We start from the raw sequence: 20,296 nt of genomic DNA, 5'->3' as shown, positions 1-20,296 counted from the left end.
CCCTTTGGTCAGAAGCGTTTTGCTACACGCACAACCATAGACCAGCTTTTATATGACGGATCCTATTTCTTGTTCTTTTTTTTATGATTTCTTTGCGATTACTTCTACATGCTTCAGCAGTGCATTGCAAGGTTGTGAGGTCAGGCCAATTCCTGCTGCTTAAGTATGCATCAGTCTGATTTTAACATGGTGAGCAAGTGTAACCATGGTTACAAAGGAATACTTGTATACTTGCACGGTGGACTGTACAAGATGTATGCACACTTCTCTCTTTGCAGGTGCTAAACGAAAGACTAATACAAACTGATTGTCATACTCTGTAAATACATGGAGACAAACATGCAGTGCAAATAAAATATCTTAAATACGTATAAGTACGTAAAACTACTTTGACTCTAATTATATATAGAAATTTGATGTTCAATTACGATTAATAATCTAATGTTACATTGTAACAAAGTTGTCTGTTTTAAATTTGTGTTACTTCAGAGAAATACAGAACATTTTGTCTTTTGAAGATCGATACAGCTGTAGATTTTTCTTTACATTGTTCAAGCTATGGTGAATTTATTGTGCTTTTCTCATCTCAAAAGCACAGGGAATATCATGTGACTCGCAGTCATCTCTTCAGTGATGTCTTTATATTGTCTTTGTATTTATTATTTTTAATAAATATTTTAAAAACAACTCATACTGTCTTCTGCTGTGGTTTAATCATATAGGCATAAGCATTGAAACCGTTTCCATTCTGGAGGGAATTTCACTTAAAAATGCTTAAATAAATAAATAAAAAAGAATAAATAAATATAAAAAGATACAAAAATTAAGGCATAGCTAACTGAACTTCATGACTTTGTTGCACTGAATGCATTTTAAATACTAAGAAGCAAAAGTGTTGTACATTCAGCGCCAGAATGCAGACGTGTGAGGCCCTTTCCCATGGGCGTCATGGTGCCCTTTCCCATGGTGGTTTGAAAAGTGCTTGGGACGACATAACACTTCTGACATTCAATATAAGAACATGCAGTTTAGATGGACAGCTAACGTAACACACTGGAACAAAGATGATTGCTTCCGACTTGTGATAAAAACATTTGTTTGTTTATTTGTTTGTTTGTTTGTTTTGTAGCTTTGTATTCATGGTTGTGAGATTTTATTTTCAGTTGTGAAGGAGATGAAATGTCCCTAGTGTAAATTATGCCTATCCCCTCTCCTGAAGAACAGAGTAGGCCAATTGACATCTTTCATCATGATGAGGACTTATCATTTTAAATATTCATTTCACAGGTGGAGGCAGCCCCCCCCCCCCCCCCACATACACACAAGTAGAGTATAAAGTATAAGTAAAGTATACGGACATGCCATGTTTCTATATACAGTGGGGAAAATAAGTATTTCAACACCTGCCGATTTCGCAAGTTTGGCCACTTGCAAAGAAATGTGTGATCTATAATTGTAATAGTAGGTGTATTTTAACAGTGAGAAACAGAATATCAACAAACAAATCCAGAAAACCGCATTTTATAACATTTATGACTGAATTTGCATTTGATGCAGAAAATAAGTATTTGAACCCCTAGCAAAACATGACTTAGTACTTGGTGGAATAACCCTTGTTGGCAAGCACAGACGTCAGACTTTTCTTGTAGTTGGTCACCAGGTTTACACACATCTCAGGAGGGATTTTGGTCCACTCCTCTTTGCAGATCCTCTCCAAATCCTTAAGGTTGCGTTTTCAATGGGAGGGAATGGGGGAATGAGGTGCAAGCCCAATATTCCACGTTACATGGCCACATCCATAGTCCCGTCGATGCAGTGGAGTCGTCCTGTACCCTTGGCAGAGAAACAGCCCCAAAGCATAATGTTTCCATCTCCATGCTTGACGGTGGGGATGGTGTTCATATTCAGCCTTCTTCCCCCTCCAAACGCGGCAAGTCGAGTTGATGCCAAAGAGCTTGATTTTGGTCTCATCTGACCACATCCTGTCTCCCAATCCTCCTTAGAATCATTCAAGTGTTCATTGGCAAACTTCAGACGGCCCTGTACATGTGCTTCCTTGAGCAGGGGGACCTTGCGAGTGCTGCAGTACTTCAAACCATTACGGCGTAGTGTGTTGCCAATGGTTTTGTTGGTGACTGTGGTCCCAGCTGCCTTGAGATCATTCACAAGCTCCCCCTGTGTAGTTCTGGGGTTATTCTGCACCTTTCGGATGATCACTGATACCGCACGAGGGGATATCTTGCATGGAGCCTCAGACCTAGAGCGATTGACAGTTGTTTGGTGTTGCTTCCATTTACAAATAATCGCACCAATAGTTGTCTGCTTCTCACCAAGCTGCTTGCCGATGGTTTTGTAACCCATTCCAGCCTTGTGCAGGTCCACAATCTTATCTCTGATGTCCTTGGTCAACTTTTTGGTCTTGCCCATGGTGGTGAGGTTGAAGGTGTGAAGTATGATTCTTTGGACAGGTTTCTTTTCTACACCTCACCAGTTGAGATCAGGTGTACCTTGTTAGGCCTAATGAGGACTAATCTGTGTGCTTCTTGGGCACATAACTGGTCATTGGGAGCCAGAATTCTTGCTGTTTGCTTGGGGGTTCAAATACTTATTTTCTGCATCAAATACAAATAAAGTCATAAATGTTATAAAATGCGGTTTTCTGGATTTGTTTGTTGATATTCTATTTCTCACTGTTAAAATACACCTACCATTACAATTATAGATCACACATTTCTTTGCAAGTGGCCAAACTTGCGAAATCGGAAGGGGTTCAAATACTTATTTTCCCCACTGTATACTGTTCCAGCAAACTTCAGTTCTGCTTCATAGGGAAGCAGCTCACTGTTCCCAAAAAAGAGAAAGAAAACTCTGAATAGCATCTTCATAGTATGGATTGTTTCTTGTGAAGATGTATTGGGAACTTAGAAAGAACAGGGTCTATAGAAGTGCCATAAGTCTTATTAAGGCAGCTTTCATCTCGCCAGTATATCTCAGATTAACCCACTGTGTCGCTGGTCGCACGCATGCGATTAGGTCCACGACAAGCAAAGTCATGGCCCCCTCTTCCGCTCCTGGTCTAAGCTTTAACCTTTGTTCTATTTTCGTGGGTCTCCACATACATGTTCAAATCAGCTTTACAGTTAGGTTGGGTAACAGTCAGGGGCTATGCTTGATATTAAAGTTTCTTGTTTTCAGTTAATTTGCTGTTTTCCTGTGGTAACAACAGACAAATGAAAAAGTAATTACATTAGCTATTAAAACTATAAAATATTTGTTTTGGTTAAACACGTTAGTAACTTGATTTACATAACTTAAACATTAGTAAATGAATCACTATACAGTTTAGTTAGGGATATCAACATAAGATTTTTATAACACATTTGTAAGCACTTTTTAAGATGTTCAAAAATGTGTGTTTATGATAAGCATATATGTCAATATTTGCAAGATGACATACCATCTTTTAATAAATAAAAAAACCAACACCAACCAGAGAAAAAATGGCCAACCAGAGAAAAGGAAGCTTCACGCAGTTTTGTTGATAATACTTTAGAAAAAAGCAGATTGTTTATGGACCTCGCACCAGTGCATTTAGCTATGTCTATACTGCATTTGTTAATGTTTGTGGCCTAATCCTCCTCTCACCATTATGTGAGTGCAGGAGAAAGTCCACGTGCTTGCATGTGAACAACCCACTCCAGATAAAAGCTGACATTAGTGTAACATGTGCAACCTTCAATTCAATTCAATTCAATTCAATTCAATTTTATTTATATAGCGCCATAACAATACAATTGTCTCTAGGCGCTTTACAGAGCCCAGAGCCTGAAACCCCCTTAGTGCAAGCACAATGGCAACACGGGCAAGAAAAAACTCCCTGTTAGTCAGGAAGGAACCTTAAGCAGAACCACGGCACATAAGGGGGAACCCATCTGCTTGAGGTCGGCCGGGTGGAGATAGGAAGGGGGGAAGGGGGGAGGGTTGTGTGGCAGAAGGGGAAGGGAAACAACAGGTGTTGTACATAGCCTGCATTTGGTAGATGTACATAATATATATACAGACATCCAGTGGTAAATACATGATACAAGACCAGTTTAGTGGATATACACTGTGCTGATAGGGTTACTATTACAGGGGTAAGGGGAGTAGGAACAGAGAAACATGTCGATGGTGGCAATAATATATATTGTATATAAATGCTAGCATAGGGTATGAGGTAGAGTAAGTGTACGGCAGTGCAGTGGCGGTGGGTGCAATTGGTCGAGGGTTTCTGCAGGTAGACCGGGTAGAGAGACTACAGTAGCGTCCCATGGCGAAGATAGTCTAGATTAGGAGAGAAAGAAAAAGAACAGAGTGAGTGGGTTATTATAGGCATTAGCAATGTGATAAGAAAGGAGAGGGAGAGGGAGAGAGAGAGAGAGAGAGAGAGGCTGCCTGGCTGGGTGTATGGGGATTTTATTTAGTATTTAGTTGGCTGGTGACAGTCGCAATACGCGCCGTGTGCTGTACCCGGGATCTTCCGCACTCCTTCACGGTACAACATACGCTGTCTGTAGCCCAGTTATGTTGATTAGGGGGGTATTGCATGTGTTTTAGATGTGTTTAGCTATTCTGGCATTTAGCATTTAGTTTGGTTTGGCATTTAGTTTGGTTTAGCATTAGTTATGTTTAGTTATGCTGCCATTTAGCAATTAGTTTGGTTTGGTACATATGGAGATTTTAGTCGTAAGCTTTGTTAGGGTTGCAGGGTACAACATACGCTGTCTGTAGCCCAGTGATATACATTTTTTTTTTCTTTTTTTTTTTTCTTATGTGTTCAGTTATGTCTAGTTATGCTTGCTGACTGGCTGGCCCAGCAGGTGATGGGTTTGTTGACGCAATTACTTATGGCTATAGGATGCACTAAAGAGGAATGTCTTTAGTCTTGATTTGAATATAGGTAGGGTGTCTGCATCTCGGATGGAGGCAGGGAGATTGTTCCAGAGGAGGGGGGCTCGGTAGCTAAAGGCTCTGCCTCCTACTGTGGTTTTTGATATTCTTGGAATTACACGGAGGCCTGCACTCTGGGAACGGAGCGGTCTTAGGGGGCAGTAGGGGACAACTAGTTCCTCAAGGTAGTTTGGAGCCAGGTCATTTAGGGCTTTGTATGTTAGCAGGAGTACTTTGAAATCAATTCTACTTTTGACAGGGAGCCAATGCAGAGAGGCAAGTACAGGTGAGATGTGCTCATATTTTTTAGTTCTGGTGAGTGTACGGGCAGCAGCGTTCTGTATAAGTTGGAGGCTCAATGCATTATGGGAAATAAACACACTGCAATGCATTGTCAAACTACCAATGAGCCATGTACATTTGCCACGTTTCTGATGGAAGAATACAATAGAACACATATTTTATGTTTTACAACTAAAACAGATATATTTTGTTGTAATTACTTATTGTTGCACTTTTATAGTCACTCACGTGTTGACACGACCCTAGATGTGCATTTAAAACCTCTATCCCATCCGTCTATCTGACTTGATACATTATTTCCTCTTTGTGAGCATTTTATAGTAAGAAGAGTACAAATTCTTCCTTATTTAGGTAATTTATCTAGTATGCCCATACACTCAAAGAAGGAAAGCATATTTATTGAATATCTCTGTCCAGGTCTCCTCCTACACGTTTATGTCTAGGTGATATGCTTTAGAGTAACACTATGCAACAATTTAACACTTTTTGAGGTATGGTTTTATAGGCATGTAGTTTTGGTACCATTCTCAAATGTATTTTGATAGCATATGGTCATGTGAAGGACAGATAAACATCTGTGTCTTTCCCACTAGCCATCCAGGATATGCCCCATGTAGTTCTGTGTTCCGGGCTGAAACTGAACCAAAAATGGAAGAAAAGCTTTCACAGCATGACATTGCCAGCTATACTGCCAAAAGACACCAGTTAGTGTGTTGGCAAGCTTCTATCAGTGTCAAATGGGCTGTTGGTGGTGTTCTCAAGGTTTTTGCATGCATTTTAGGTAGTAAGCTTGATAGTTTTGGAACAGAACTCCTTATTGCTGCTTTAATATTTCAGTACCATTGAATTGCTTACTAGCCTACTGATATAAATGGGATTTATGAGATTCTTTCATGAGAGAGGGTATTCAGTTGGAACTGTACTTGTGAACACTGAGAATGTGTTGACAGTCTGTGAGTCCCACCTTCTGAGATCCATACACTGAACTACTAGGCTATAATCAAGAAGTGAAGAAATTGAGTATTAATTGATAGTCATCAAAGTTCTAGATTTTGGAGAGGGTGTATGGGAGAATAAATGTGTGACTTATCATAGATAATTGTAATCCAACATGCAAAGAGGGCAAAGTGGGATATTTATAAGGCATTTATTTAAATCCACTGGTTAACAAATCATGAATGATTCACATGAGCTTTGGTGTTATTAACAAATCGAATACATAGTATTTCCCTTTTCCCATGGAAGTAGCAAATGAATGTTTGAAAACAATTAACACTGGATACATACTGTGATTCCCCAAAATTACATAAATTACAAAATTTCAATAAATTCTGACATTCCTCCAAAGAAAGTGGAAGATAAAGTCCCGTTAATATTAAGAAGGCATCTAACTCCTCTACAGTCTCTTCCTCACAGAAGACTGTTGGACAATTCCTCAACATCTCTATATATTCATGAAATGTACAGCCATGTCAAATAATATTATGCTGGTGAGGACACAGTTGTTTGTTCGGAAGTTCAGCTTGGCCAATGTTGCCCTGTATTCTCAGGTGCAGCTGTGGTGTTGATGTGCAGTGTAAATCTGAACTCTGTGTTTAAAGGAGCTTAATTTTCTGTAATTTACAAAATTCTGAGTTTGTGTAGCTCTCTAACCATCCAGTGTTGTTCTGGGGGCTACACAACTGATTACTGCATTAGTAAAAAAAAACATTTAAAAAAAATGTGTGCAGACCACACAGGTGTTGAATTTAGCAGACCACTGTGTTGTAGTTACACTGTGTGACTGAAATGTGTTTGGTACTCCTTAAAGCTGTACTCTGAGCTTTGGTTCAGTAAATATCTAAGTATAGCTGTTCAGTATAGCTGGGCGTTTTCGCCCTTCGGCGTTTTGTCTTCGGACCTCTGCCTCATCCTGTCGGCCTCGATGGAGCCGCGGCACAGGGCCTCGTCACTGGGGGCCTGCAGGCTGTCGAAGGTGCCCTGCCGCTCCCCGATGGCGACGTCGGTGCTCGTGTCCTCTCTCTTCCGGTGCTGCCTCACAATCTCAGTCAGGCGCCGGCAGCCGCCTATGCGCGTGTCGGTGGTGCAGGCGTACATGCCGGCGGGCACAGCTAACACCATGGCACACACGATCACGATGATGTGGATGAGGCGCTCCCGCTTTTCCATCTCGTTCACGTCGCTGCCCGTCATGAAGGCGATGCACTGGCCGGCCCGAGGGGTCTGGTTCTTCAGCGCCACACACACCTCGTATTTGGTGATGGGCTGCAGGGCGTCCACGGAGTAGCTGGTGATGCCGGGGCCGATGTAGATCATGTCCTTCTTGGGGGAGTCAAAGCGGCCAAAGTGGATGGTGTACCACGTCTGGGCCGGGTTGTCCGTGGTGGCGAACCATTCCACGGTGATGCCGTACACCGTTTGCTTGGCAATACGGAAGTTAATGTAGACATTCTCTTCCGCGGAGGCCAGGGGGAAGGGTGGCGAGACGGGGAAGGAGACGTTGCTCGCCTGGATGCTGACGGTGATCCGGACAGAGGAGTTGCCGATGAAGTTGTTGGCGGTGCAGGTGTACACGCCGCGGTCAGCCAGGTGGAGAGATGGGATTAGGAGCTGGGAGTTAATGGTGTCCTCATCCGCCTGGGTCTGGGACACTGTGGCCCAAGAAACAAGAAAACGCATGAGGTCACTGGATTATATAATTATCTTTGGTTGTTGCTCTGGTTGTAACTAGATGTCGATTACAGTATTATTTTCCATTAGATTAATGTTCTTTGGAGTTTATCCTTTATAGTACAAATGAAAAGCTCTATTATTTTAATTATGTTTATTTTCTCTATTAGATGATAAAGACCAATCATCATGCACCAATAGTTAATTAGACATCCTTATATAGCCTCAACTAACCACATGTACAGTATATACGTGTATTAGATGCCATTATTTATGACAGGTGATCAAATGTAATGGAAAGGAGCTACCCCCATAAGTCATGTAATGTTATCAGCATGCTCTAGTGAAGAGTAGCTGTCTAGTACTAGTCTATGAGTTAGGCATACAAATGGAATAGTAAATATGTGCCTAAAAATATGACCTGAAAAAGATAGTATTAGCATCAGAATGTCATCGAAGCCCACCTGTGAATCCCCTCATGTTCTTGAGGCTGTAGATCCAGCGCACCACGGGCTCCGGTCTGGCCTTGACCAGGCACTGGAGCGCCGTGGAAGCCCCCATGGGCAGCGTGACGTTGGCCCGTGGGGTGGACGTCTCCGGCTTCATACAGCGCCTCAGCTCCACCTCATGGAAGAACTTCCCATCTTTGGACGTGGGACCGGCACAGGTCAGGTAGGAGTTCATGAGGATGATCGGGGGGCTGACTGACTTGATGAACTCCACAAACCCCTTCAGGCGGCAGTCGCACAGCCAGTGGTTGTCATGGAGAGCCAGCACCACGTTGGCCCCTTTCTCCTCATTCCTACCCGGCTTTGGGGTTTGGTAGCGGGGCCAGTTGAGGAACACATCCCTGGAGATGACGGTAAGCTGATTGAAAGATAAGTCTAAGTAGGTCAACCCCAGCAAATGTCTCAGGGCATACTCTGGGAGCACATCTAGCCTGTTGTGCTTCAGGTCCAGGATTTTCAGGCTCGGGGTGTCTTGAAATGCCGTCCACGGAATAGAGCGGAGCTTGTTGCCCTGAAGCCTCAGTTCGGTCAGGTTGCTCAGACCCTCCAGGCTTTTAATGTTCATGAGAGTGATGTCGTTGAAGTTCAGCCACAGAGACTCCAAGGCACTGACACTAGAGAAAGACCTCTGGGGGATTTCTGTGAGGTGGGAGTTCTCTATGCGGATTTTGACAAAGTCTGAGGGGACGTTGTCAGGAATTCGCCCCAGGGAGGTTTCCATACAAAGCAGGGACCTGGAGATTGTGATGTGATCATGAGGTAGTGTAGGTCTAAAGTCATAATGATTCATGATAGCCTGCTATTTTCTAGTACCAACATGTATCACAAAAACAGTTAATAGAAAATGCCCCAAAACTATCCAGAGCCATGAATAAATAAGAATAACTTAGTCTTAGTCTTTCCTCATGAATATATATTTTCTTTTTCTTACATTTTCATTTAAGGTTGACAGTTTTAATTGTGAACAGCAGTTACGTTCACAGTCAATCAAAGAACACACAGACCTGAATCCACTCACATGCTGTGATATATAACACTCTTACCTTCCGACAGGTCCATCATCGGTGCAGGAACACCCAGTAACACAGAAAGATGATACAAAATTGATTTGAAGGAGGACTGAGGTGATGGCTAGTGCTACATAAATGGTGTCCATATTCCTATGGAGAGCTTGCATGTGGAGCGTCGCCCAGGAGCTGAGCTTGGGCTTGGCGAGATAAGCTCATTACATCTAATCCTACTGGACGTCTTGACGCAGACTACAGATCTGGGGGAAACAAACGGCAGTAAAAAAAATTTAAATCAGGATGTCTGCATGTCTGACCATAGACGGTCAGTGTGAGTGTTTGCATGTCTTTGTGCACAATCCTGGAGATGAAAGTTGTTAGGAAAAAATACTCTGCGTGTTGTTTCGGAGAGGAACCACCATACGAAGCAATTTGTTGTAACAAGGTTGAGTTTTACTGGTAGGTAACGACACAAAACAACTTGCTCAATTGACAGTCAACAGTACAGTCAAGCAAGCCGGAGAATGCGAATTCTAAAGTCTAAACAGAAGATGCTCGCACTTTTAAGGCCTAATTCTGTGATGTCACTTCTTGCCCTTGGGCCGCCCATCTATCGATCTTAAGATTGTGAAATACTGTCTCGTCCACTCTGCACTTAGTTATAACACATGATTCTTGTGGTATTTCCCATTGACAGAAGTTCTGCTTTTAATCTGCTGACATGTATGTCTGGACACTTTCCCTTATCAAGTGGCCCAGACTTGACCACTTGATTTATCCTCATGCCTTTCACCTCTTCTGGGCCGTTGTCCCAGTTACTTGCTGTTTTCTGACTGCCCTTTTCTTGAGATTATACTTCATTGATACATTTGGTTAAATGTGATATGATTAGATACATTTGATAATTCAATTTTATCTTACATTTCCCTCCTTTGACCTCATTTATGAGGTCAACAATTTCTCCAAGCAAAAGCCACTAAGAAGCCAGGTTACATGTTTAGGGTGAGTTTTCGTTTTACTTTACACAATTCTATCAATCACCCTCCTTTAGCATTCTAGCACAGCATAAGCAATATTACACCTCCAGGCTCTACTCTGTCACTGGGATGCCTGCCCCCCTGTTTTCTTTTCTCTTTTTTTTTTTTTTTTTTTTTTAATTGTTTTCTGAACCTTGTTTGCTTTTATCACTCCTCGCCAATCCGGTGCCTTATTGTACAGTTTCCTGTACGGCCAAGGGGTTCATGAGCCCACCGAAGGGAATTGCAGATACACAAACAAGGTTTTACTAAACACACTGAGTTAGTCTGAATGATCCACTAATCCGGCTTTTTGTTGGATTCTTGCATCCACCGAAAGCTTACCCATTCAGACGTAACAAAGGTGTGTTATATCAGTGTTAAATCAGTGCTATATCACTGATTTAATCTATCATCTGAGTACTTCTGATCTTAATTTGACACTTTTGCTGAACACAACAGTTGTGGGTATTACTTCTATTATTTATTTGCAAGTCACTTATCTTTTGAAAGACTATCTCTTACAAATATTCACTTCTGTCCTATAGTTCTGTATAAAGACAGGAGTCGGGTGTCTGAAAATTCAAACTTCCTCCTGATTCATACACAGAACTGTGCGTGGCGCAGTGCCAGCCGTGTGTCTCTCTGCACTCAATTCTACCTTTCTTTATCCTATTTACACGCCTTTGCCCTATTTACATTTGAAAAATTTGCGCTACTCGCTTTACACGCGCTAACCGTGCTTGGTCGCGTTACACGCTTATCCTTTACCTCTAACCCAGAGGGTGAGCACATCCGGGATGTAGGCTAAATTGTAGGTCAAGAGTAGGCTAACGAGCTCAGACACTACTTCGATTATCTACTTCAGTTGCTACGCGGAAGGGTCAACCATGCTCACCCCCCGTTTAGGAACTCTGGTCTGTTACGCAGTCCGTACTAATCTCTCACTCTTTCCTCTAAACCTAATGTTTAGGTAGTCAGGCCTTTTATGCAGACCTACTAATCTCCCTCCTCCCTCTAAACCTAATGTTTAGGTAGTCAGGCCTTTTACAGTACCTACTAATGCTTTTTCTTATTTAAAACTGACAATTCACAAAGGCTTTGTGGATTTTTGTATCACTATCCACCATCCACTCGCACTTGCTGCTTCCTTCAAGATCCAAGATGACAGACAAAAACTAACTAATCAATATACTAATCTATGGACAATTCAATGAAATAGGTTTGTCCTCACCTTATTTTTCTTGCAGGCGCCTTTTTTGTCTGCCGCCAAAGATCTCGAAGCCCCACTCTGAGCCTCGTGCTCCAGGTGAGGGTCTGGTTGGTCCAGCTCTCCTCAGTTCAGCGTCGGTGTCACCAATTTGTTAGGAAAAAATACTCTGCGTGTTGTTTCGGAGAGGAACCACCATACGAAGCAATTTGTTGTAACAAGGTTGAGTTTTACTGGTAGGTAACGACACAAAACAACTTGCTCAATTGACAGTCAACAGTACAGTCAAGCAAGCCGGAGAATGCGAATTCTAAAGTCTAAACAGAAGATGCTCGCACTTTTAAGGCCTAATTCTGTGATGTCACTTCTTGCCCTTGGGCCGCCCATCTATCGATCTTAAGATTGTGAAATACTGTCTCGTCCACTCTGCACTTAGTTATAACACATGATTCTTGTGGTATTTCCCATTGACAGAAGTTCTGCTTTTAATCTGCTGACATGTATGTCTGGACACTTTCCCTTATCAAGTGGCCCAGACTTGACCACTTGATTTATCCTCATGCCTTTCACCTCTTCTGGGCCGTTGTCCCAGTTACTTGCTGTTTTCTGACTGCCCTTTTCTTGAGATTATACTTCATTGATACATTTGGTTAAATGTGATATGATTAGATACATTTGATAATTCAATTTTATCTTACAAAGTTACATAAAAAAAAAAATAAAAAATAAAAAAAACATTTATTGTGGAAAATGGTTATATATTGCCGGCAGTGAGTTACAGAGAGTAAAGTCATTACAACTGAATATAATTTCTGCTCAGCTCTATTGTGAAAAACAAAACAAAACAAAAATTGTTACTCATAAAAGTTCAAAAGTAATTTGACTCCAGGTATTATGGATATCATTCTACCTGATACCGGTTTGACTCTCTATCTAGTCCACCATTGGGTGGAGGGAGGAGAGAGATTTCCAACTGTTGTGCCATCTGTGACATCACCAGGCTACTGGTCTCCATTCCCTGCTGTGAGACGCATCTCCTTTCAGCCCTCAGAGCTCCGACAGCACACTTCAGGACAGCAGAGGGCCACGCAGAGCTGTGGGTGACTTGCTGCATGACAGGATGTAATCAGGTCGAACCCAATGGTCTCTAGGAGACAAGAGCACTGAACTGAACTGTGGGGTGGGGGCATGGTCCAAGTAGTCTTAGATGTCCACATTAAGCATAGACAGTGTTTCGCCATGTTCGCCAGCCCAGTAGTGAACACATCCTTTGGCAAGGCAAAAATATTACTAAAATGTTCAACTAAAGAAGCCATGTGGGTGTGGGTAAAATTGTGTACAATAATGTTATGGGACATTTTGGCAGAGGAAATGCTAGTCAATTACTGTATATAAACTGTATACTGTACTGTGAGGTGTTGCACAACATATTATGTCATTGTGGCTCTCTTCTCTAGGACAGTGGAGCTCTGACATGCAGTCCACACGTCACTGATATTATCATTTACACTGTGACTGAGTTCAGATCTGGACTGGTCATTTGGTTCAAATGGACCTGGATGTCCATATCTTGAATAGAGAATATTTTCAAATGTATGTCTGCTCCACAGTGAGTAAATATCTAGGGTACAAAGACTACGTTGAGAAAAGAACACTAATGAACACTAATGAACACTACTGAACACTAATGAACACTACTGAACACGAATGAACATTACTGAACACTACTGAACACTAATGAACACGTATTTCACGACAGTCAGTCTCTATCTATCTTTATTTCTTCTTTTCTCTGTCTTCTCTTTTTGTCACCCTCTCTTTTTATCTCTCACTCTCTTTCTCTTTCTCTTACTCTCTCTCACTCTCACTCTCTTTCTCTCTATACATTTTATGTGAGTGTGTAGTACAAAATTGTACTTATTTTGACTGTATTTTGACTGTCCTTCTCTAAGTATTATGACTATATTTTTTAAATGATGTATGAAATTATATATAAATTGCCTGAAATGGCATCCTAATGTCCTATTTGGTCTCCTCCATGTTTCTTTTTGTGCAATTACCGTCATTGAATTAGGAACCGATGTACTTTTCCTTAAAAGGAAATGCAGAGTATTTTCACATGGCAAGTTCACTGGTTCACTGAAGCAAGCTTATTACGCTTAATCCTCTTCTGCGTCACTTTTAAGAACCTAAATGGAGCATGGTATTTTTAGTGATGAGGTCTTAAAATATTCAGAGTGATTGGAAACTTTAAAAGCAAAAGTCAAACTATAAAATGAAACTTACAATGATTTAGGAGCATACCATATCAAAATATAAATTTAATTTTCAAAAAGATTAGGGCTTGAGTAACTTTACCACAAAATGAATTATAATTACATGTGAGCGTGAACTTGTCCAGTCATGTTAACAGACTTACACACTTAGTGAACTTTGTCTAGTCAGCCGTCATTCATTCAGGATTTCGATGGACAGGTTTCCTGTCTTTCTTCTCACGCTTTTCCCTCCTTACCCTTGAGTGATTATAGTGATGATAGTTTTATGAGGTGTTTTATTTCCATAGTATATTGCCACATTTCTTAAAAATGCACAATGCACACCACTATATAAGAAAAGATTTATTCCTTCATACATTTAGACTTATATGATCTTATAAGATAAATAGACATGCAACAACATGTACATATTTTAGGTTAGAATTGGAACGCAGTCAACCCAGCACATAAACTCACACGCTACATAGATTTATATTTTAAAAGGTACATACGTACCTGCTTATGGGGCCAACAGCTATCTTCCAAACATTTTGTGAATCAAACACTGATAAAATAAAAGGTACTTTTAGAGTTATTTGAGTGGATGTACCATCCTCTCAAAGAGATGGGCTTCAGGAAATATAGCAAAATATAATCTGAAAGACAGTATATGCCTCAAAAAATGACGCATGACGTATAAAATTGCAACACTTGAGTCTTGAACAGATAGTCTGGATGCAATTACATTTTTTTCTCAGTTCACTTTGTCATCACAGTTCACCACTCACAGGGTGATCTGGTTGTGAAATAAATAGTACAATGTCTCAGTAATATCAATGAACATCTTTCATGTTTCCCAACAGCCCAGCAGGCACATTCTAAGCCTTCACAGCAATGGGTCATCTGTCCACCAGAAAACCAAATGTCCGGTGAAGCTTCACTGGTCAGTTAAAACTGGCCTCACCCTATCATGCAACTGCATGTGTTTACGCCAGTTGTAATGTTTCCAACAGGAGTGCATGTCTGTGCATAGTTTTGAAACCACTGATTAGCAGAAGTACTCATTGGGTGGGCCTTCAGTCCTGGCTGTGGCCTCCGAGTCGACGCTGGAGCGGGCTGAGAGAAGCCTGTTGGACTCGTCGGGGTTGAGTCGAGTGAGGTATTCCCCTTCCATCCCTTTGGCTTTGGTGCCCGGGGAGAGCGTTTCGAACGTGACGTAAGAGTCCTGGATGTCCTTCGACTTGCGGCCGAGCAGCTTCTGCATGCGCCTCTTGAGGGCTCCGCAGCAGACGATGAGCGTGAGGGGCACGGCGATGACGCAGGCCACCGTGATCACCACCACGTTGATGAGCTTCTGCGTGCCGCTGGCGCTGGCCGCCTCGTCCGTGGAGAAGATGACACACTGCTCCTTCTTGGGGATCAGGCCCTTGACGCACACGCACGCGATGTACTTGGTCTTGGGCACCAGGCCTTCGATGGTGATGCGGTTCTTGCCGGGGTCCACGTTAATGCGACGCATGTCCCGCTCGCCGAATACGGCGTAGAGCACGCTGAAAGACGTGACGTTGGTGGCCATGGGCGCGCGCCAGTTCAGTGACACCGTGTGGTCCGTGTCGCCGATGATTTTGACGGAGCGCACAATCCGGCGCTCTGGACCCTGCTGCAGGGACGAGGCGTTGCCCGCCAGGTTGCTCAGCACCTCCTTGGCGATCTCCATGGAGGCGCCGCCCGTCTGCTGGCCCTCCGACATGCTGTCCGAGATGCTGTAGCTCTCGATCTCCAGCGAGGGCCCGGTGCCCAGCGGCTCGATGATGGGCACGGAGGCAGAGGTGGTGGAGGGAGGCATGTATCTGGCGATCAGCTTTTCCTGGTAGGCGGCACGGGTCCCGCCACCCTTCTTTCCCCGGTTCTTCCTGGAGCCGGAGGACATGACCTCCTCCGAGCGGAACGTATCCGAGATGACCAAGGAGATGATGGCATCTGCGGTGCCCACGAAGTTAGTGGCCGTGCAGATGTACTTCCCTGAGTCACGGTAGGAAACTGCAGGCACGCTCAGGATGGACCAGATAATGCCATCCTTTGATGCCTCTTGCTGGACTGTAGCGACACAGAGATTCATGCCATATATTAGAACAGGGTGACCATGCAATCACTGCTAACTAATCTACTGCTCTGTGATGTGACCTACAAACAATCAGTCGGTGCCACACAAAGGAAAAGAAAAATGGTGCAGTCAACAGACCGACTTTAAAACACAGCAAAGATAAGCACTCTGATCCAAAGAGAATTGTCTCAGAGGACCGGCTTAAACCGCCGCCTCCCAATCTGCCCTCTCTCCACTCCTCCATCATGACAACAATAAATGTCACAGTTATGCAACGGCCTACCGGCTTATTCTTAGCTAGCTCGCAGGATGTTCGCAGGAGAACTGCCGTGAGAACTCACCTGTGCCGTTCATGGGCTTGCTGTCGGCGCGGTTCCAGGAGAGCTCGGGGATGGGCACGCCAATGGTGCCGCAGCGAAGAAGCACATTGTTGCCCACCGAGCTGCGAACACGCGCCACGGCCGTGTGCACACGCGGGGCCTGGCAGCGCCGCAGCTCCGTCTCGCTGAAAAAGACACCAGAGAGGCTCTCGGGCTCGGCACATCGCAGACGTGTGTCGACGAACGCCACTGCCGACGACGGGGTCTTCTGGAACTGCACCAGGTCAAACAGGCGACAGTCGCATACCCAGGGGTTGTCGTGGAGACCTTTGAACACAAATAAAATTATTAAAGTTACTCAGTATTTTATCAAGAAAATTACAGAATACATTTTGCAAAGAGCAACATTTATGTCACCATGTTCCATATTACATGGTGATTGCTATCACATTTTAGCAATATTTATTTTGCAACATCAAAGAATATAGCATGTGAATTATTATGGTTATAGTAATATTACAATATTAAAAGAAGTTAATTGACTTGTAGTTGTCTCAGATGTAATCACATTCTTAGAGAGTGGTTGCAATAATATTTTTGTACTTCACACTGAACATTTATCTGGATCATATATCTCTTACAGCCATGACAACACTATTCTCAAATATAGAAAGACTCTATTAGTTTGTGCAAAGCCCTACCCAGAATCATCTTGGAGCTGTCCGTGTCTACAGAGGGTTTGACACTCAGCCATGTGTTGAGCACCTCTGTGGGCACGGTGGTCAGGCTGTTGCTGGAGAGGTCCAAGTAGGTGAGGTTCCTGATGTAGAGGGTGGCCTCGCTGGGGATGGCCGTGATCTTGTTGTTGTGCAGGTCGAGGAGACGCAAGTTTGGCATGTCCGTCAGGCACTCCCAGGGGAAGGAGGTGAGCGCGTTCCCATCCAGGCGCAGCTCGTCCAGGCTGGACAGCCCGCGGAAGCTGTCAGCGTACAGGGTGGAGAGCGAGTTGAAGGACATCCACAGGAACTCCAGGTTGCTGAGGTAATGGAAGGTCTGGCTGGAGATGTGTGCGATGGCCGTCTTCTCAATGCGCAGCTTGGACGTGTCCAGAGGGAAGTTAGGTGGAATGAAAGTGATCTCTCGGTCATTGCAGAGGACACTCCTGGATAGTGAAAGAGACCATACTGATCAACAGATTATTCTTAGCACTTCTTCAGACATTGATGTTGGAGGATAAAATAAACAGATATTAACAGCATTCTACAACTTCACAATTTTTTTGCAATGTATTGTTTTATATTATTTGTAATAGCAATATTTTTACATAATTAAATTATTCCACTGTTTTTGTTTTCCACTTTATTATTCCATTATTTTTCCATTTGATAATAAACACACACTAAAGAGATACAAAGCATATAAACATAACATTCAACATAACATTGCGTGTTGTGCTTAAGGCATTTTTAAATAAATTATTGTGAGGCAGAGAAGCCTTCATCTGTGTGCAGTATATGTGAGCGCTACATTGCAAAGCACACTGCCTTACAAGGAAAGAAGATTAAAAAGCATTCACAAGTTAATCCCACACTAAATAAAGAATCCTGAAAATCTGCTATCCAACAAAATGGTGCAAATAAAGAGCACTGAACATGTTTTTAAAACTACAAAGACGCAGTGTTTGTGTCTATCCAATCCTGTCTATCTATGTAGCTGTACCACAACGTTTCGAACCCTTACCTTGCTTTGGAGCCATCACTCAGCTTGTGATAGAAGCAGCTGCACTGGGAAGGACAGGAAAAACAAACCAGAGGAAAGCAACACAACGCCACCCAAACTGCCAAACCGAACATGGTTACCGCTTTCTTGGCTCTATTCTACTGCACTATTACTCCATTGGTAGTGAGGAGATTAAGCTAACTTATTCCTCCAGCATCAGTGACATCGTACTGTCCTGCCCGCTTACTGCCCCATACTGGACCATGCTGTGCTGACTCCTGAGATAAAAAAGGATAGACGAGGATTAGGGAGAGGACTTGGGTTATTTTCATTTAGGCGATTATTGCTTCCTAGAAGCTGATAGGCTATATGGATGCCCTTTGTTTATATACAGAACAAGCACTTCTGAAGCATTGGGTTAGGGGGTAATAATAGAGGAGGGGTTAGACAACGTTTGGGATTTTAACTGCTTTTACTGGCGTTTTCCCTCTCTCCCATTTCACCACCAGCATCAGGGATCTACGTCAGGCTGACAGACGATTTCACTCTTCAGGATTTACTGATGTGTTAAATATAGTTCCTTCAAATGGAACAATTCCCTTTTTTTCGATTTGCATTAAATGTATTTTAAATCTATGAACATGCATGAATGCATGAAAACACGTGTGCAAAAATATTTTTTCTAATGGCTAAAAAAACCCACCTGATAACATAATGGTGAGAGACAACCCATATATGCATTTCTTTCTTTCAGGTGATAATCATTTTTGTTCTAGTGTCTCAATGTCAATTCAATCTGTACAAAAACAACAGGTCAAAGAATAATTTGAATTGGAAAATGTGGTGTTCTCAGTGTGCCATCACAAAAATCAGTTTTAAAAGCCTTTATATGGTTACCTATTTCAACAAAAACAAGGTCATGTTCAGAGTACAATAATATTTTTGTTTCCATTTGTGAGCCTGTAGGTGGCAGTAAGAACAGAAGTGTTCACCCCCAAAGCTCACATACAGCAAACTCAGTGGCAGATAAGTCCCCCTTATGAAGATGACTAAAGTAAATGCTGATGTATGATGAAAACAAAAATGATTTGGCCAGGTTAAAGTAAGTAAGTGTTGTTATTTGAAATATGGTCTTTTGTGAACAAATGCCCAAAAGGCTTCTGTTAAATCTGTCCTCTTTAGCACTCTGGGCCTGAATTTGAAGAGTTACTCCCTTCTGGAGTTTCTCAGTACCTGATTTTAGGCTTCTTTTATCTTCACTCTCAGGAACTCCACACTTCTGGCTAGCACACAAACAGGCAACATATATACATCTTATATACTGTAGCTATAGACTGAGTTTTGAAACCTTCTGTAACATTGCACATTGTATACTGAAAACAACCCCTCTGTTTGACAAAGGCTAAGAGCTTAACTGCTAAGTATTGAGAAACATAGGCTCGAGTCTCCATCTTTGCCCTCGAAACAAACCCTCATTGTTTTAAGTACCAAAAGATCTACTTGACTAACCTCATATAAACTTCTGGACAGTAGTACCATGTATTGTCTGTGAAGCCATTCACACAGAAAAGCAGATCTTATTTGTGCTGCATTTATCTCACATGTTATTGTCCTTACACTACCCCTCAGACAGGTTAAAAACAACTGACTAGACTGGCAGCTGTCTAGACTTCATTGAGATCCCTGCAGTATCCTTCAGAATGCCTGTGACACTGAGAAATTAAGACACAAAAACACAAAAATGACTTGACATAATCGCAAGCCTGTGCATGAGTGGGATCATACTACGAAAGTGTTACAGGTTGAAGGTGTAAAACACACAGGCAGATTAAACCGTACCTTTACCTGGTTTAAACCTGGAAAACACAAGGCAAGGGCTGGAATAATCACTCTGGGTCTTTACTAAACATTTAGTTTCTATACCAAATGTATTTAATTTCAGTTTAATAATTAAAAATATCACATTCCTTATGCACTAGTTTTAAAAGCTGAACTTTTGCCTTGTGAGTTCTCTTGGAAAGCTAGCTTTGATCATAAACAGTTACAATTTAAGTTAAATTCATTCATCTCTTTGATGGGGAATTCTATTGAGTACACAAACCCTCTCTTAAACACACAGACTCTCTCTCACTCTCTCTCTACAATCTCTCTCTCTCTTCAATCTATCTTGTGATAGTGTAGCTACAAAGCTTCAAAAAGATGGCCCAAACAATGCTCCCTCTCCACGAAAAGAGTTATCTAAAATGATTCTTAT

At 42.4% G+C, this 20,296-nt stretch overlaps 2 protein-coding genes across 3 annotated transcripts; both read right to left on the bottom strand.

Moving 5' to 3' along the window:
- Positions 1–6,363: 6,363 nt before the first annotated feature.
- Positions 6,364–13,362, bottom strand: LOC105905380 (leucine-rich repeat, immunoglobulin-like domain and transmembrane domain-containing protein 2). Of its 2 annotated transcripts, XM_031561260.2 has the most exons (4): positions 11,669–13,362; positions 9,455–9,678; positions 8,367–9,145; positions 6,364–7,883 (listed from the first exon to the last, which is right to left on the bottom strand). In XM_031561260.2, exons 2-4 carry the CDS (start codon positions 9,586–9,588, stop codon positions 7,087–7,089), a joined length of 1,710 nt encoding a protein of 569 aa, XP_031417120.1. In that variant the 5' UTR covers positions 9,589–9,678; positions 11,669–13,362; the 3' UTR covers positions 6,364–7,086. The 2 variants fall into 2 exon arrangements, with proteins under 2 accessions (XP_031417120.1, XP_031417121.1); XM_031561261.2 differs by having other exon boundaries at positions 9,455–13,362.
- Positions 13,363–14,178: 816 nt separating this feature from the next.
- On the bottom strand, positions 14,179–20,146 carry lrit1b (leucine-rich repeat, immunoglobulin-like and transmembrane domains 1b). The gene is made up of 4 exons (XM_012833378.3): positions 18,064–20,146; positions 17,025–17,485; positions 16,345–16,650; positions 14,179–15,996 (listed from the first exon to the last, which is right to left on the bottom strand). The coding sequence occupies exons 1-4, from the start codon at positions 18,174–18,176 to the stop codon at positions 14,948–14,950; spliced, it is 1,929 nt and encodes a 642-aa protein (XP_012688832.2). The 5' UTR covers positions 18,177–20,146; the 3' UTR covers positions 14,179–14,947.
- Positions 20,147–20,296: the final 150 nt, after the last annotated feature.

The sequence above is a fragment of the Clupea harengus genome, chromosome 23 (assembly GCF_900700415.2).
Source record: "Clupea harengus chromosome 23, Ch_v2.0.2, whole genome shotgun sequence".
In the NCBI taxonomy this organism is placed as follows: Eukaryota; Metazoa; Chordata; class Actinopteri; order Clupeiformes; family Clupeidae; genus Clupea; species Clupea harengus.
Note: the sequence above shows the minus strand (reverse complement) of the source record. Positions and strands in the feature narration are given on the sequence as shown.

Coding starts and splice junctions, on each gene's coding strand:
- LOC105905380 (XM_031561261.2), bottom strand. CDS start 9,588: ATGCAAGCTCTCCATAGGAATATGGACACCATTTATGTAGCACTAGCC. Junction 9,146..9,454: donor GATGATGGACCTGTCGGAAG/GTAAGAGTGTTA, acceptor CACAATCTCCAG/GTCCCTGCTTTGTATGGAAA. Junction 7,884..8,366: donor GAACATGAGGGGATTCACAG/GTGGGCTTCGAT, acceptor CTTGGGCCACAG/TGTCCCAGACCCAGGCGGAT.
- lrit1b (XM_012833378.3), bottom strand. CDS start 18,176: ATGTTCGGTTTGGCAGTTTGGGTGGCGTTGTGTTGCTTTCCTCTGGTT. Junction 17,486..18,063: donor AGTGATGGCTCCAAAGCAAG/GTAAGGGTTCGA, acceptor TTCACTATCCAG/GAGTGTCCTCTGCAATGACC. Junction 16,651..17,024: donor CAGCTCCAAGATGATTCTGG/GTAGGGCTTTGC, acceptor TTGTGTTCAAAG/GTCTCCACGACAACCCCTGG.